Source organism: Plasmopara halstedii (genome assembly GCF_900000015.1).
Source record: "Plasmopara halstedii genome assembly, contig: Scaffold_1211, whole genome shotgun sequence".
Classification (NCBI taxonomy): Eukaryota; Oomycota; class Peronosporomycetes; order Peronosporales; family Peronosporaceae; genus Plasmopara; species Plasmopara halstedii.
Genome location: NW_020188126.1, coordinates 596844 through 610612, shown reverse-complemented (window position 1 = coordinate 610612; position 13769 = coordinate 596844). Strand labels below are relative to the sequence as shown.

General features: G+C 42.5%; 7 protein-coding genes across 7 annotated transcripts; 5 read left to right on the top strand and 2 right to left on the bottom strand.

Annotated features, from left to right (window-relative positions):
* The first annotated feature begins 53 nt into the window (after window positions 1-53).
* On the top strand, window positions 54-596 carry PHALS_15230 (uncharacterized protein). The gene has a single exon (XM_024730546.2). The coding sequence runs from the start codon at window positions 147-149 to the stop codon at window positions 369-371; it is 225 nt and encodes a 74-aa protein (XP_024580813.1). The 5' UTR covers window positions 54-146; the 3' UTR covers window positions 372-596.
* A 1433-nt stretch (window positions 597-2029) lies between these two features.
* Window positions 2030-3513, top strand: PHALS_00810 (uncharacterized protein; the record flags this gene model as incomplete). The annotated part of the gene is made up of 3 exons (XM_024730545.1): window positions 2030-2113; window positions 2176-3112; window positions 3182-3513. 3 exons carry the CDS (start codon window positions 2030-2032, stop codon window positions 3511-3513), a joined length of 1353 nt encoding a protein of 450 aa, XP_024580812.1.
* A 122-nt stretch (window positions 3514-3635) lies between these two features.
* On the bottom strand, window positions 3636-4163 carry PHALS_00809 (Predicted membrane protein; the record flags this gene model as incomplete). The annotated part of the gene is made up of 4 exons (XM_024730544.1): window positions 3636-3720; window positions 3795-3898; window positions 3956-4011; window positions 4088-4163. 4 exons carry the CDS (start codon window positions 4161-4163, stop codon window positions 3636-3638), a joined length of 321 nt encoding a protein of 106 aa, XP_024580811.1.
* A 97-nt stretch (window positions 4164-4260) lies between these two features.
* On the top strand, window positions 4261-5817 carry PHALS_00808 (Vacuolar assembly/sorting protein VPS9; the record flags this gene model as incomplete). Its single annotated transcript, XM_024730543.1, has 1 exon — window positions 4261-5817. The coding sequence occupies one exon, from the start codon at window positions 4261-4263 to the stop codon at window positions 5815-5817; it is 1557 nt and encodes a 518-aa protein (XP_024580810.1).
* Window positions 5818-8661: 2844 nt separating this feature from the next.
* PHALS_00807 (uncharacterized protein) lies at window positions 8662-8907 on the bottom strand (the record flags this gene model as incomplete). Its single annotated transcript, XM_024730542.1, has 2 exons — window positions 8662-8785; window positions 8873-8907. The coding sequence occupies 2 exons, from the start codon at window positions 8905-8907 to the stop codon at window positions 8662-8664; spliced, it is 159 nt and encodes a 52-aa protein (XP_024580809.1).
* A 378-nt stretch (window positions 8908-9285) lies between these two features.
* On the top strand, window positions 9286-9704 carry PHALS_00806 (uncharacterized protein; the record flags this gene model as incomplete). The annotated part of the gene is made up of 2 exons (XM_024730541.1): window positions 9286-9345; window positions 9573-9704. 2 exons carry the CDS (start codon window positions 9286-9288, stop codon window positions 9702-9704), a joined length of 192 nt encoding a protein of 63 aa, XP_024580808.1.
* Window positions 9705-12917: 3213 nt separating this feature from the next.
* On the top strand, window positions 12918-13172 carry PHALS_00805 (uncharacterized protein; the record flags this gene model as incomplete). The annotated part of the gene is made up of 2 exons (XM_024730540.1): window positions 12918-13073; window positions 13110-13172. The coding sequence occupies 2 exons, from the start codon at window positions 12918-12920 to the stop codon at window positions 13170-13172; spliced, it is 219 nt and encodes a 72-aa protein (XP_024580807.1).
* Window positions 13173-13769: the final 597 nt, after the last annotated feature.

The following is a 13769-nucleotide window of genomic DNA, read 5'->3' as shown; positions in this document are numbered from 1 at the left end:
ACTCAACCTCAGCACTACCTATCTTGTCTAACACGCCTATCTGTAGTCAGTATTAATACTTCAGTCTGCATCGAGAAAGATTTCAGTGAGAACTTTTCCACTTTGGCGTTTTGTTGGTTCTCAGAAAAACAGAAGAGTGACGGCTGATGCAATGTTCGAGCAATTGTGTGTTATCGGATCTCCAGACGGAGAGCTATTCCCATTTTCAGAGATTTTCCGCAGTTGGTGACTGTGATGTCAATAGATTAAGACCGGAAGCCCAAAATTATCGGCAGCCTTGGTATTTTCAAGGCCGAATCGCGCAATCACATTGCTATTTTCTACTGGATCATTGGAGTTTCTTTCGTGATCAATCTCCAAAATCACGATAAATAAGCCACAATGAAATTCGATTGGTGCTCTTTATTATGCCCTTCAATTTCAAAATTTCGCTGCTTTCGTCTGCAATGATCATATCTTTGAGATATCGGGATATGATTTCATAAAGAAATCACCAATTGTCCATGTATTCGCAACTTGCTTGAGTCCACAGATGGCCTATTCTGTTGGCATGCAAAGCTTGAGTACCCTATGCACCAATCACCACGCAGGTTCTATCTGACACCACGCTGTTAAATAAGGCAATATCAACATCCAGCTGCTCCAACTTTATGCGTGACATGTCCAACTTTCACATCTTTGCAGTCAATCGCGTCTTGTGATGCTCCACATTGTCATTCTGGCCATAACGAAAGCTCACAGATCCTTTAGCCAAGAGTGTCACTGTTCGATTTGCTCACGTAATTAAAGTTCGGCGTTCGTCACTTCGGGTCATCATTCTGCCTCGTCATCAGTCACTGTGTTTACATGTTCGGCAAGTCGATTCTTCATCAATATTGATAGTGTAGATGAGAGCGGTTCCGGCAAAATATGTCGTTCTCTTCGATTCTTGAACGCTTTGGAAATTGTTAGCGTCACTCCTATCATAATCTCATCAACAGCTGATACTTTCTCCAGTATTAAAACGGTTTCACGGTCTCTTTCTAATCTGTTGTACTCCCCCAATGGCACGCATACATCCCGGTCTTTGCTTGAATATAAGCGATATTTTTCGCAGCATTTTTTCTCGACACCACCACTTGCTCAAATCCCGTGTCCTGTGCTTAAAGGCGACCTACTACTTGTTTAGGCTTTCATTTCAAACAAAAAATGCTTTCGTTAGTGTAGCCATCTTATCGGACAGCGAAGTTTATTTGAATTCTCCAATTCAATGTGGTATCCTCTCAGATTACTTCTGTTCATGCACATTTGGCAAACATATAAGCATGCAGTAGCACCGGGAGTTATTTTTACATTCTGATGGACTTAGTTCGTTTGTTAAAGTCGTAAGTAATCACAATGATTGATGTACAGATGTATACCGTTCACATCACGGTCTGACTACAGTGGGTATTCAAAGTCTGATTTTGCAGCTTAAAAAGTTACATGCGTAGCTCAGCATTGATCGAATATTATATATTTGCCAAAGACGATGGAAGGTTCCAAGAGCGATTTAGCGGCAATTTAACGGCTTTAAGAACGGCGAGTGATACGCAAACAACGGATTTCGGACATTTACTTGATGCTACTCAATGAGCCCGTGCGATCTCACTTTTTGACCGGCACCATAGTACCGTTTAAAGCCAACAGACGTCAGCCATGAGAAGCCACAGAATAATTTGGACGGGTATGATTGAAGTTCTCGTGTTTTGTAATCACTCGTCTCAACGGTCGTGAGGCAATCGAAACGGATCGGTCATAGTCGACTTAATCATACAATAAGGTTGAACTTGTTTTCAAGGTTTTCATTTCATGTCGTTTCAAGATATTACAAAGCAGTCTGTGGTCATGGTCTACCTGTTGGGACGCACCACACGAAACTTCCCATCACTACTCTCAAGTCCGAACAATTTGATGAGGTACAACAAGTTCCTCACATTTGAACTCATCGTCTTGCTACATCTACTATATCGATATATAGGCAACACGAAGAGTTAACTGAACACAAATGATGGCTCCCGAGGGCTCTTCGTTCATGCATAAATCATCTAGCCCTGCTCCGATTCTCCTGTCCCCGATCTCAGTCGCTCATCGGGTACGCTTGCTATCATCCAAATTGAAGCTGCATCAGAGTTATAATACTGATAAGAGCTGCAGAGTCAGATGATTGAAGCCGATGAAGCATCGTCTATTCGTGATAAATGGATGGCAAATTTGCAAAAGAAGCGATCAGCTGCAGCAGAAGGCACAGGTGCACCAATTGGCAATGGCAATCGTTCAGCTTCAGGGTCGCAGACAAACTACAGATCTCACCCTAATAGCAGAAACATTTCAGCAAAGAAAAGTAGTCGAAGTCGCAGTGCCGCGTCACGTGCTGTCAAGAATAGAAATGCAGCACAACTTGCTTATGAAAAGAGTTTGCTTGCTCATCGAGCCCATTTGTTCAATCAAGACCAATTGTCGTCTATGTCTTCTAGTTTGATTGTTGATAGTCAAGTTGCTATGAACGAGTTTGATGTACAAGCAAATGGACAGCCCTCAATGCTGTTCAATGAGTCGAATTATTTCGATCACGAATCACCTTCGTTTTCGCAGTTTATCTCATCGTCGTTTGACGATGATTCTCCACTTGCTTTTTCTGACTCTGCTATTAAAGAAAATAGCAGGTCGAAACGAACGACAAAAGCAAGTTCTAAGAAGCGTCCAACATATTCATTAGCAGTAGAGGTGGACCCAGCTAAGCCACGGACCCCTCGCCGCAAATTGAATAGTGGCTCGACCCCGATTGATGATTTTGATCTCAATTATTGCATTCCGACGGAATTTCCGGGGGTTGGGACACCATCGAATTTTCGATTTGATCCTTCCAGTATGCGGCATCTTTGGGGTCACGATTTGGATATATCTAATGGTGGAGGGTACGCAGACAGTTTTCTGGATATACCAACTCCACGGCTAGCAGAAATCCCGCTTGTTCCTACTTCAAATCAAACAACTCATAGTATTGGTGGCGTCAGCTCACACCCAATTGACAATCAAAATGAGGTGCATGAACACCCTCGACTCATACGCACAAATAGCATTGAACAAGAAGGTTTGAGTCATTTTTTAGAACAAACAAACTTGGATGGTGGTACTCATGGCGACGAATTATACCACTTAGCAACAACTACTTTACTAAGCGCTCGAAAGTCACCCTTTTCTGGCGGGTCATTTTTTAACGGAAGTGTTACACCGCGTTCAGCAGCTGCAGCGGTGGATGAATGTTTTAGTAAAACAAATTTTACTTCGTCATGGCCAAGACCACCATCTCCTTTGGGTCCACCGTCCTGCTCTCAAACTCGTTGCATGGACCCTCGGGATCTGAAGCTCGCTCCAGAGTTTGAAACACTAAGAGACGAGTACAGATTTACAGACATTGATCACGAACTCGACAGCTTTTATTTAGACACGATAGATACTATCGGGAACGATTTAAATCTCTTATCCAAATGAAGGTGAAGTCGGTTAAGTATCAAATGACGTCGCTTCTCGAATATAATTATGAAAATAGAGCGAGAAAATGCTAGGACAATCAGCTTGAATTCATATTGGTAGTCAAAAAAAGTCTTTGTAGTCTACGACATAACTCGCTGGTGCAATGAATGGCCGCGGTGGTTGAAGACGTGAAAGTCAGGGTTTGAAATGACGGTAGCCAACGACCTAGATCAGATATTTTTAGCTCAGTTTCTGATGCTAATTAAACCCAATTTAATGAAAACAATAGACTGCCATACCTCGAATGCATCGCGTCATTCGATCGGATAGGCAAAATCTCGCCACATGTGAGCAGAACTCCTACTAGCGAAATGAAAAAGGCTACCACGAGTTCTACCACAACCTTGAAAACCATGCTGTAAGAAATGATAACATTGTGTTGAAAGTTACCCAAATTTACCTCAGTGGGTGGCATTTGGGCGTCCGCCGTCTCGGTCAGCTTGACATACGACTCGTCTATTAATCACGTCATCATTACGGCGTTAAACTCAAAGTAAGTGGCTGTAACATCAACGTGAAGTACTGAGCGTACATTGCACCGAATAGTACCCAGCATGTATCAATAACAACGTCCCCGCCGCGATCAATAGCTTGCCGAAAAACGCCATTAGATGAAAAGTATTAAAGTTAAGCTATTTGTATCAGATATTAATAATAATCCTTTAAGCGTATATTTCTGCCCATTTTGATCAGTTTCGTTGCTCGATGATGTTCTGGGGTCGAGGCAGCAATTCCTCCACAACGTTCAACACAGAGCACACCACATTGTCACGCCAGTCAGCTCAAAATGAACACATTCCGGTGAATTCAACCATACCAGTTGCTCCGTCGTACGTGCTCTCTGACCAACGTCGCAATGAGTTGTTGACGGCTGCACGAACAAATCGCATGACTTGGGTCGACGGCGTGGATCAGCGCACAATTGACGTTAAAATTCCTAGTACTTTATCGTCTTTGACCATTCCAAGCCACTGTCACGATGCTTTAAAAGGAATTAACGAAGAAATGACCAAGCTTTTCACAAGCTTAGACGACTTAAAGCACAAAATTCTGCCAAACGATCTCCAGTTATCTGAGGATGCTCAATCAGATTCGAATACACAGAGTTATAAGCGATACCGAACATTATTTCAAGAATTACGCGAGCACGAAACATTACTTGATCAATGGCAGCGCTCGCACAGTCCGCGAACTAAATTGCTTACGGGTCATGATCGAGAAATGGCATTTTTGGCTGGTTTTCGAGAGCTTGTGACGGTGCTAAAGAGTGCTCAAGCGGCAGAATTAGTTTACCGCATTCAGTCATTTGTGAAGCGAGCAGAGTTGTGGGATCTGCAGTCTATGCTCCGAGCAGTTTCTACAAGAGATCGACCTGGAGGAAAGGTACAAGACTTTATCAAAAACTTGATTGAGCAGATCAAGCACAGCCAAAAGCTCCGAGTTTTGATTCAAGGAGATGACGAAAAGCTAAAAAAGCATGGAACGTTTCTTCATGTACGAGATTCGAATGGAGAAGATCTATTGCATGAAGTGTTAGAGGCTTTTTTGATGGAAAAATTGTATACGAAGACTTTGAGCCCGTCAAAGGAAGTGGTTGAACAAGACAAAGCCTTTCATGAACGTGTCAGTTTGTTGGGTTTCGTTACGTATAAGCATCTGGATTTACCTGTACCAACTACCGAAGAACACGAGCTGACGTGGTCACGGCTAGCAAAGCAACTTGAAGCCATGACGTTGTGTCCAAGTCCTCGTCGCAAGATAGATGGCGTGCTTCAAATCTGTCAAGACCTGACTACATTTTTAAAAGCGCAAAATGGTGGAAGGTTTCCATCAGCCGACGAATTTCTGCCAGCAATGATATATGTTGTATTGCGTGCCAATCCGTGCGAACTGAAGCGTAATGTGGCTTTTATATTAGAATATCGAAATCCGGCAAAGCTGGTATCGGAGCCTGGATACTTTTTCACACATTTAGTCTCGAGTGTAGCTTTTCTAGAAGAAGTCGATGGTTCATGCCTTACCATTTCGTCGGATGAGTTTGATGAAGAATTACGTCGAAGCAAAGAAAGTGTACGATTGCGAAAATTTTGTCAGAAAATAAAGGATGAGGAGAGTATAGAGAGTGGCAGCAAAAGTGATACTTCTAACGCCTCGATTAAGGAAAGTCAAGTACTCAGTCACCCTTCCAATCATACAGGAGAAGGTGACGAATTTAGATTGCCAACGGTTCTTGAAATTCGTGCGAGGCGCATGAATTTGTAATTTCATAGAATAATAAATATACGTCAACATATAGCTAGGCTTATGCCGCACATAATCTAATTATTCACATTGTTATATAATGAGGTATTTAATGAATGTTTGACTATCCGTTGAGAATGAAGCTTAAACAAATGTGGTGTTTTGGCGGGTATGTTTCTTTGAAAATGCGTAACGTGGTACACACTGTGTTACACGTGGGCTGCGTAAAATAATAAAAAATAATTTCATTATGAGTTATCGTGAACGCATTGTGTTTTATATCCCGAGATATGCGTCACTCTTAAAGCAGAACAAGCTAGGTAACTAGTTACAAAAGAGGCGTTCGGTTTTGCTCATGGGGTTGGAATGTACGAAATTAGCCTCTGTGTGCAAATTAACGTGAACGAGGCTTTTCTGTTTGGAAATTGCACACCCAATGCGCTTGTAGCCGACCCCACGACCGAGCCGTGAATGGACCGTATCCTCTGTGATTATGAAACGAGAGATAGTTTAATCCTGTCCCCAGACAATTAGACTGACTTTAAGTTTTATGTCGATTGTCGGCCCAGATGGGGTCAGCAAATCAGTGGCCGAGCCGTCAGATGTGATAATTGCTCGCCTGAAGGCGGTAATTGGTTATGAAAATGCGCTGGTAAGACATCTTGAGAAGTGTCTTGGCCAGACGTTTGTGAGAGCATATCCGACACTAATAGGGCTGTTGTAGTAAACGTCTGCCCTTTGAGGGCAGAGAAGAATAAAGTCTCTTCCAATATAAAGATACTAAAATGACCAAAAGTTTCGCACTTTTCCGGACGGAGAAACAGAATTGAAGGAGTCGTCTCAAAGCAAGAAGGCTGCTTGCAAGAGTGCGCCCTTGCGTGTGGCACCTTAGAAAACGCAATGCTCCTATTCTGAAGGCTGTGCAGGTGGCAGGTATCGCGCGTATTCGCATCGCTTAATCAGGCTTACCGCGTGCATTTGAAAAACTTATTCGACCGTCAAAAAAGGAGAGATTAAGCAAACTTTGTTCAGGAGCTAAACAATCTAAGAGCCGAAATGGTGGCGCCTCTCTCATAGACGATGTAGTGTGTACCATATCCACAGAAGGTTTTCAGACGCGACTTGCACTAAGACCTTTTGCGTCTTCCTAGCCTAATTCAAAGAAGGAACCGCCAGGTGTCTTGTTAAAGTCAGTTATAACTTTTAAACGGTGAGTGCCGATGAAGCACGAGGATGGACGTGCTATGTGCCACGCTGGAGAAGATAGCAAGCTGAACATGATGTGATTGATCTTCTGACTGAGCAGCATATCAAAAACTCCAGATGTGAAATCGCTACGCCATGCGATCCCCCTTCGAATGGTTCAAACCAAGGATCAAGGTCCCGCCTAGGGTTGAAAAACAAACCCCTTTCGAGAAGTTCCGAGACTCACTTGGGGCAGCGTGGCCTACTGGTTAGAAGCAAATATCTGTTATGCCTTGTAGGGACCTTCAGAAACAGGACCTAGCACTTAGCGAAACAATTTTCTCCAAGAGAAGTCGTGATGGGGCCACTTTATAAGTTGTTGAGGGTTCTCTGGGTCTTTCTTGCACAGTTCGAGAACTTTAGCTGCCTAGAATGCTATTTGATTGTATTTAGCTTCAAAATCTTATTTATCTTAGATATAGGCTGACTTGAACGTCATGAGTCATGTCACTGACGTTAGTACCATCGTGCTAAGTTTCACAAAGATCATTCGGCATTCTTACCGGAGGTATTGCTAGGAAGATTCTATGCCACCAAAGCATGTGACCTTTTATCATTGACAAGCTCCAGACGCACACACTCTAGTGCTTACTCATTCGCACATCTTGGGTACCAGTACATAACCCTCACTGACCTGTACCGCTTTTTCTTATCGAGATCCTTTTCAGAGAATTTCATGTGCCCCATTAAAATTTCTGTACCTGAGATAGGTACTACAAAATGATGTTTGTCATTGCTGCATAACAGCAAAGATTGGTACACGGAATAGCCGTAACAATGCGCTTAGATAAAGCGACTTTCAGGCTCATAAATTCGTGACTTTCTCAAAGCTTTAGCGAATGCTGTACCTGGTTCGTATAGCATTCGTGTAGCAGTTTTTGTGCGTGGTGCCGCCATTGCGCCGTGCGATAATCCGTATTATAGGCGGCGCGAAAGCGAACTTAAATAAAGCCGAGTAGGCTTGTAACATATCCTAAGGGTATACCCGGTACAGGATTATCATTTTATCTTTCACAAGAGGTGTGGCGACAACGTCGCCGTGTGTAATGACGCATGATATATTAATCCCAAATGACATTAAATCGATCAAGATTCCAAAAAACGGCACATACTGCACGACAAATAGCCCCTTATAAGCCGCTCTAAGCTGGTAAATTTAAGTGCATTGATGTATTGAGGCAGACTACTACCAGCTAGAAGTATAGCATCGACAATGGCCGTCTTATATTGGGAGAGCAAAGTAGCAATATATATGATGGTTTCGCTAACAGTCTGGTAGGCCGTATCTTCTATGACATTTTCATAAATTAATGGGAAGCTTGCCACATTGACATAATGTGCGCTGAACTTGTGCCTGTAGATGGTCAGGCTAAGCCATTTTTGTGGATTTCGTCGGATTAATGGTGCTATGATCTTGTCCTTCGCGAAATATGTCCGAAAACCATGAATTGGACTATTTCAGCGCCGAAGGCAAATTTGCCAAAATTGTTCATTGCTAATATACCCGCATTGAATCGAGCACAGCTCGCTAGTGCTCAATATGGATGTCTATACGTGATCTGTCTGACCATGGATAGTGATGATCGTCAAAAGCTAACAATACCTGTGCACAGTATTCATTTACGATAATTTTTCGCTGCGGCCTAGACAGTCGAACCACCAGACGGTCAAACATAGCCGAAGCAAAGGACGTTCTTTATGATATAAGCCGCTATCTTTCACTGCAGTGACGGAAATGTATAAACTAAATCATTGACAGTTGCAAACACACATAGACTGAGTCGATAGCTTTGTACAGGGTATACCCTACAATGATGTAATTACATCTCACTTGGGTTTTGTGGGTGTATCATTGAAAAGATGCATGGTGTGCCTTATCATGAACATTTCGACGCAAAATGTCTGCACCAAGCAAAAAAAATTCTCACCAAACCTGCTTCGTGATTTGCATCAGTTGCGTTTTTAGGATCGCACTGTCTTCTTTGCAAGGACCATAGGCGCGTTATGCAGAATTTGATAATGTGTATTGCAGAGTCCAATACATTCTAATGAAGAGTTCTTCGATGCGGTAGCAACATCCGTGGTGCTACTCTCGTCGACATGTCATATCTTTTAAGAAATGCTTAAGGAATTTTTGTATTAGCCGCTTTTTTTGCCTTGTCCGGTACCAAGCACCTGATCTAAAGTCGCCCAAATAATACAGTTTAGCGCGGATTTTGATTCGAATATGGCTGTCGGCAGGTCATGATAGACCAAAACTTTGTCAAAAACATCCTAGCTGTATTCTCTCCGCTGAAACAGACGGTTCACAAAGACCGCATTGTCTAATTTACGAGGCTCGACATTCGGAAGTTCGAAAAGTTCAAACTAGCAGACTGTCAATATTCTGTCGGCAAAAGCAGACTGGCCGAAGGCGCCAACGTAACGGCGTGGGCTTTACCTACGGAAACTTTTTGGATTTTCGCACATTTTTGCTTATATATCGACGCCCGCCAGTACGTAATATATTCTGAGCATTATGGTTTCTCTAGCAATGTGGTCATCACGGTTGGGATCATGTGCCTGGAATGTATTACGTTCTTGATGTCCTTATCGCGGAATACCACCATTATCTAGACCGGCGATGTATTATGGTAAGCCTTGGAAAAGAAGTGGCTGTGTAACAGTGAAAACCAACGCTTCAATGTAGTGGCATCACGATATATCCCGCAAATTATGCCTCGTTATGAAATTTGGTATTTGTTGGTCTCAAAACATACACTTGCCTATACTGGCAAACAGCTCATCGAAGCGCATACATTTGATCACACTTGCAGGCATATAATGTGGATTTTTACTCCCGACTTTCATGTTCGGCAAGACAAAATAGAATACAGTGAAAAGTTTATGCATAAGCTCAATGCGGCCTAAACAGCTGTATAACTAGACAGTTTAAAATACTGGTGCATTAGACGTCTTTAAGGCATAAACTGTCAATATTCAGCATCCCTCTCGAAGTATTTACCGCAGTGAGAAGAATGTCGCTGTACACGATAAGAAGTTGACATATTCTATTAGCAAGGTGTAGCACAGAAAACGATACAAACGACCATGATGTGCAGCAGCGCTTTTTTCAGTAATGGATGTTTGCGCTGGACTGACGGCTACACCAACTTTTTTTTAGTATACGCAACCCTCACTTACTGTCAATTCTTCTGAAGCAGGAAGTTAGCGCCAATAGTGTTGAGTGACTCTCTCATGAAATGCTCGAAAAGCATAATAAGAAAAGCATATCGGATAATTACAATTTTTTCGGACAGGGTCAATGATGTGTGTCGCCGATTGCCATTGACACCGTCACGAAGTGTCGTTGGTTTAAGTGCCAGAAAGGAATTCGATCAAGCACAAGTTACGTTCTTCCTGAGTCGGAAGTCGCATTTGGGTCGGGTATCTCGCCGCCGCATCGTGGCATCATTTTGGCATATATTGAAATAGAAGCGTTGTCACTCCCGTGCTTAGTGCTCTGCAAGTGTCCTTAATCACGAATTTACTATTGATTGATGATGTGCCCAGCTATTTTCCCAGTGCCAACCGTACATACCTAGTAGTTTGACCATATTTTCATTCTTCACACACCGCCAACGAATATTCCTTCAAGGTGAAATGATAGCTGCTACCAGGAGTAATAATCAAAGACTTACATAGGTCTACCCCGGTACGAAACCGCTTACATCTGTTTCGATGCGACCAACTCCTGGAGACCGTGACACGAAGTCACCCGTGTCAGTTTCATTATCAATTATCTCTAGATCTGATCTTGCTGGTGAACATATCTGTCTCGCCAAAAAAAACGATTCGGATACCACGGCCTATGGCTGCTAATTCCCGTTTGTTCAACGACCGTAGATCACTGCCGCATCGGATTTATTACTTTGCTCAAGACACTATGCAATCATACCGCTACTCGGTAAGAAACATTTCATTTTTTAAGTCAAAGCTATCAGCTTCATGCCCGCGTCAAAACGTGTTTGCTCTATTAGAAAAGGTGTGTGTTCATGACTCACTAAGACAGGTGCATATTTCAAAAGCTTTAAATTTCTCGTCGATTTATCTCGCCTGGCTCCTAGTATCTTGGCAATTTTCAAGATCAGATCGTATCTATATATTAGGTGTAGTGTAAGACAGCTTTCACTCTGTTCCGGAAGGATATTCAAGAACCTTTGACGTTTTCTTGATGCAAGGCAAACAATATCGCTCCCGTTACCAGCAAACTTAACGCCCCCAGGTACTTCTTATGATTTTCGGTAGTCGAGCATCGTACGCAATGAGGCGAAGCTCCTAAATATACAAGGACTTTCCACGGCTTTAGAGTCCGGTACGGCAATACTGATGACCAGCAGCCCTGGGCCGGGAGCTCTACCTTTATGAAAACAATTCGCTTCGCTTTCAGGCTAATCTCAACCCTCATGAGATCTAGTTATAATCAGGAAGTACGTAGGAACTCGACGTCTTCCCGTGAAGGGTTTGTCACTCAATCTTGCGAGAGCACATGATAATCGCATTTCTCAACCACAAGAGAAGGGTAACTTCAAACAAATATTTTTGACACTTGCATATGTGAGTATCATGATGCTGTACGGCTGTTGAGAGAATTTTCCCTTCTTTCTCAGTTTGTCTTAGATCTATCACCTCCAGCCAGCTTATGAAGCCTTCTTTGATGCACTTCCACTGGTTCCGAAAGATGAAGATGGACGCAAAGGGCCTTCTGGATGTATCATGTGTGTAAGATTGTAAATGTTACCGTTTCTGGAAGACGGTCTACCGCCATACTGGCTATTTGATCTTCTTAACTCTTGACAGTATTCGCTAACTCTTAACTACTTTTTATAGACAGGTTGACAAGAACTTCGATCGCAAACGCTTCGCCTGCCATTTCTGATAGCTTAATATTTCTCATTTTGATATGCTTCTTACAGAAGTTCTGTATATAGATGTAATTCTTGAATCAGGCTTTCTTGCTCGAACTCCTCTAGTGCAACACGCTTACGCTGCATTTTTTAAAGTAGCCAGCTTCAACACCATCTCCACCTGTCTTAAATAGGTTAACAAATCTTTTTGTTTTTTTATACTGCTCAAAAGCCGTGAGTTAACCGTAGGTAGCCTTACCAAGGCTCGTCCAAAGATGAGTCATCAGTACATTTTTGCAGCTGGTTAATGCTCTAAAGCAAATAATAAATTTTCGGGTCCTTGTGTCGCCAATTGCGTTACCATTGGGGCCAACCAAAAAAATGATCTTGTAAGGCGTTGTCTTACTTCCCGAAGGCAGATGTATAAGTATATGATGTTCCATCGTCGCAGAGGATCTAATCGTAGCAAATGTCGCTCTTTGTACTGAGAATAAGTCTGCCGGATGCAACAGGGCCAGATGCAACGGGGTTGCCTTGCATCTTGCACAAAAGTAGCTTTGGCTATGTTAAAGGTAACTCTCGCCAGTGATGGTCTCAAGTACTGAGGACTTTGTTAAGTCCTAGCAGCTTCATCTGGTACTTCTGAGCTTTGCTTTATGTCCAAGGGGAAATATTGTAATGCACACCATGATAGGTGTGTACCCTGTTACAACTTTAAAGCCGACTTATGTACGCAAAAGTGTGTGATGCGGGATACAGCTAGTGCTTCACCAATATTTGTCTTTTTAACGAACTTTAACGTGAATCGTCGGTGGAGTGACTGCGTCATATGTGAGAACTATCGCAGCGTACAGACTAAGCTTTGCGAAAATATGAACGCCGGATTGCATAATCGACGCCCTTCGTACACAACATAGTTTGAGCTTTGTTAAGTGAAAGCAACTTCGAATTCGACGCTGAATGCATCGATGACGATCCCCGCTGCCTTTCATGCAATCGAGATATACAAGTTTCAATGTGAACATCCAGTCATTGCGTGGAACTCCAAGTCGTATTTGTAGTGCAAGAAAGACGCAAAAATCAACTTCGAGCGACTGGAACGACGGAAAAGATCGCAAGAAACTTAATAGAGACGAAGACTCTAATGTTAGTGTGTAAAGTTGATCTTGATTTTCTGGGCAGCTACATAGTTTCGAGGGCTGTTGTGCAACACCTTTGACACTACAGAATGTTGTGTGTAAATAGCGTAGATATTCGAAAAGAGCACGGAATCGAATTCTGTAAATTGACTCTGTATCTTATTATACTCGTCGAAATCATGAGTTTGAAAGCATGACTATCAAATAGTTTGTGCGCGATTCAATTGCATATGAGATGCAAAAAATGATCTCTTTAACTGCTTGTGGTTGCTGCAATGAGTCGTTCAAGTATCTACGTTCAAGATGAGAGAAACTATATAATATTTATAAGAAATTCGATGATTTTCACGTCTATAGACTGTCGTGTGGACGACATTTTTTTAGAATTTGATATGAACTTTGCGGAGGATTAAATGCATTCTCAACAATAACCACAACGTGACTTTACCAGCGACCAAACGAGCATTGCCTTTTGTTGAACAAAATAGGTAGCCCGATACGCTACCCCTGCGCAAAAGTGCTGCAAATGTCAGAAAGGAAGAAAGGACCTGGTGGTTTGAAGGTTAGTTTCCAAGTAAATGTATTATGCTTATAGCTAGCTAATTATGCAGATCGTTGGGAGTTTCATAACTCCTCCTGGTTTACTTAGGTACGACTTAACTTATTTCCAACACTCCTCCCTCGGTGTGCTGTACATCGTCCA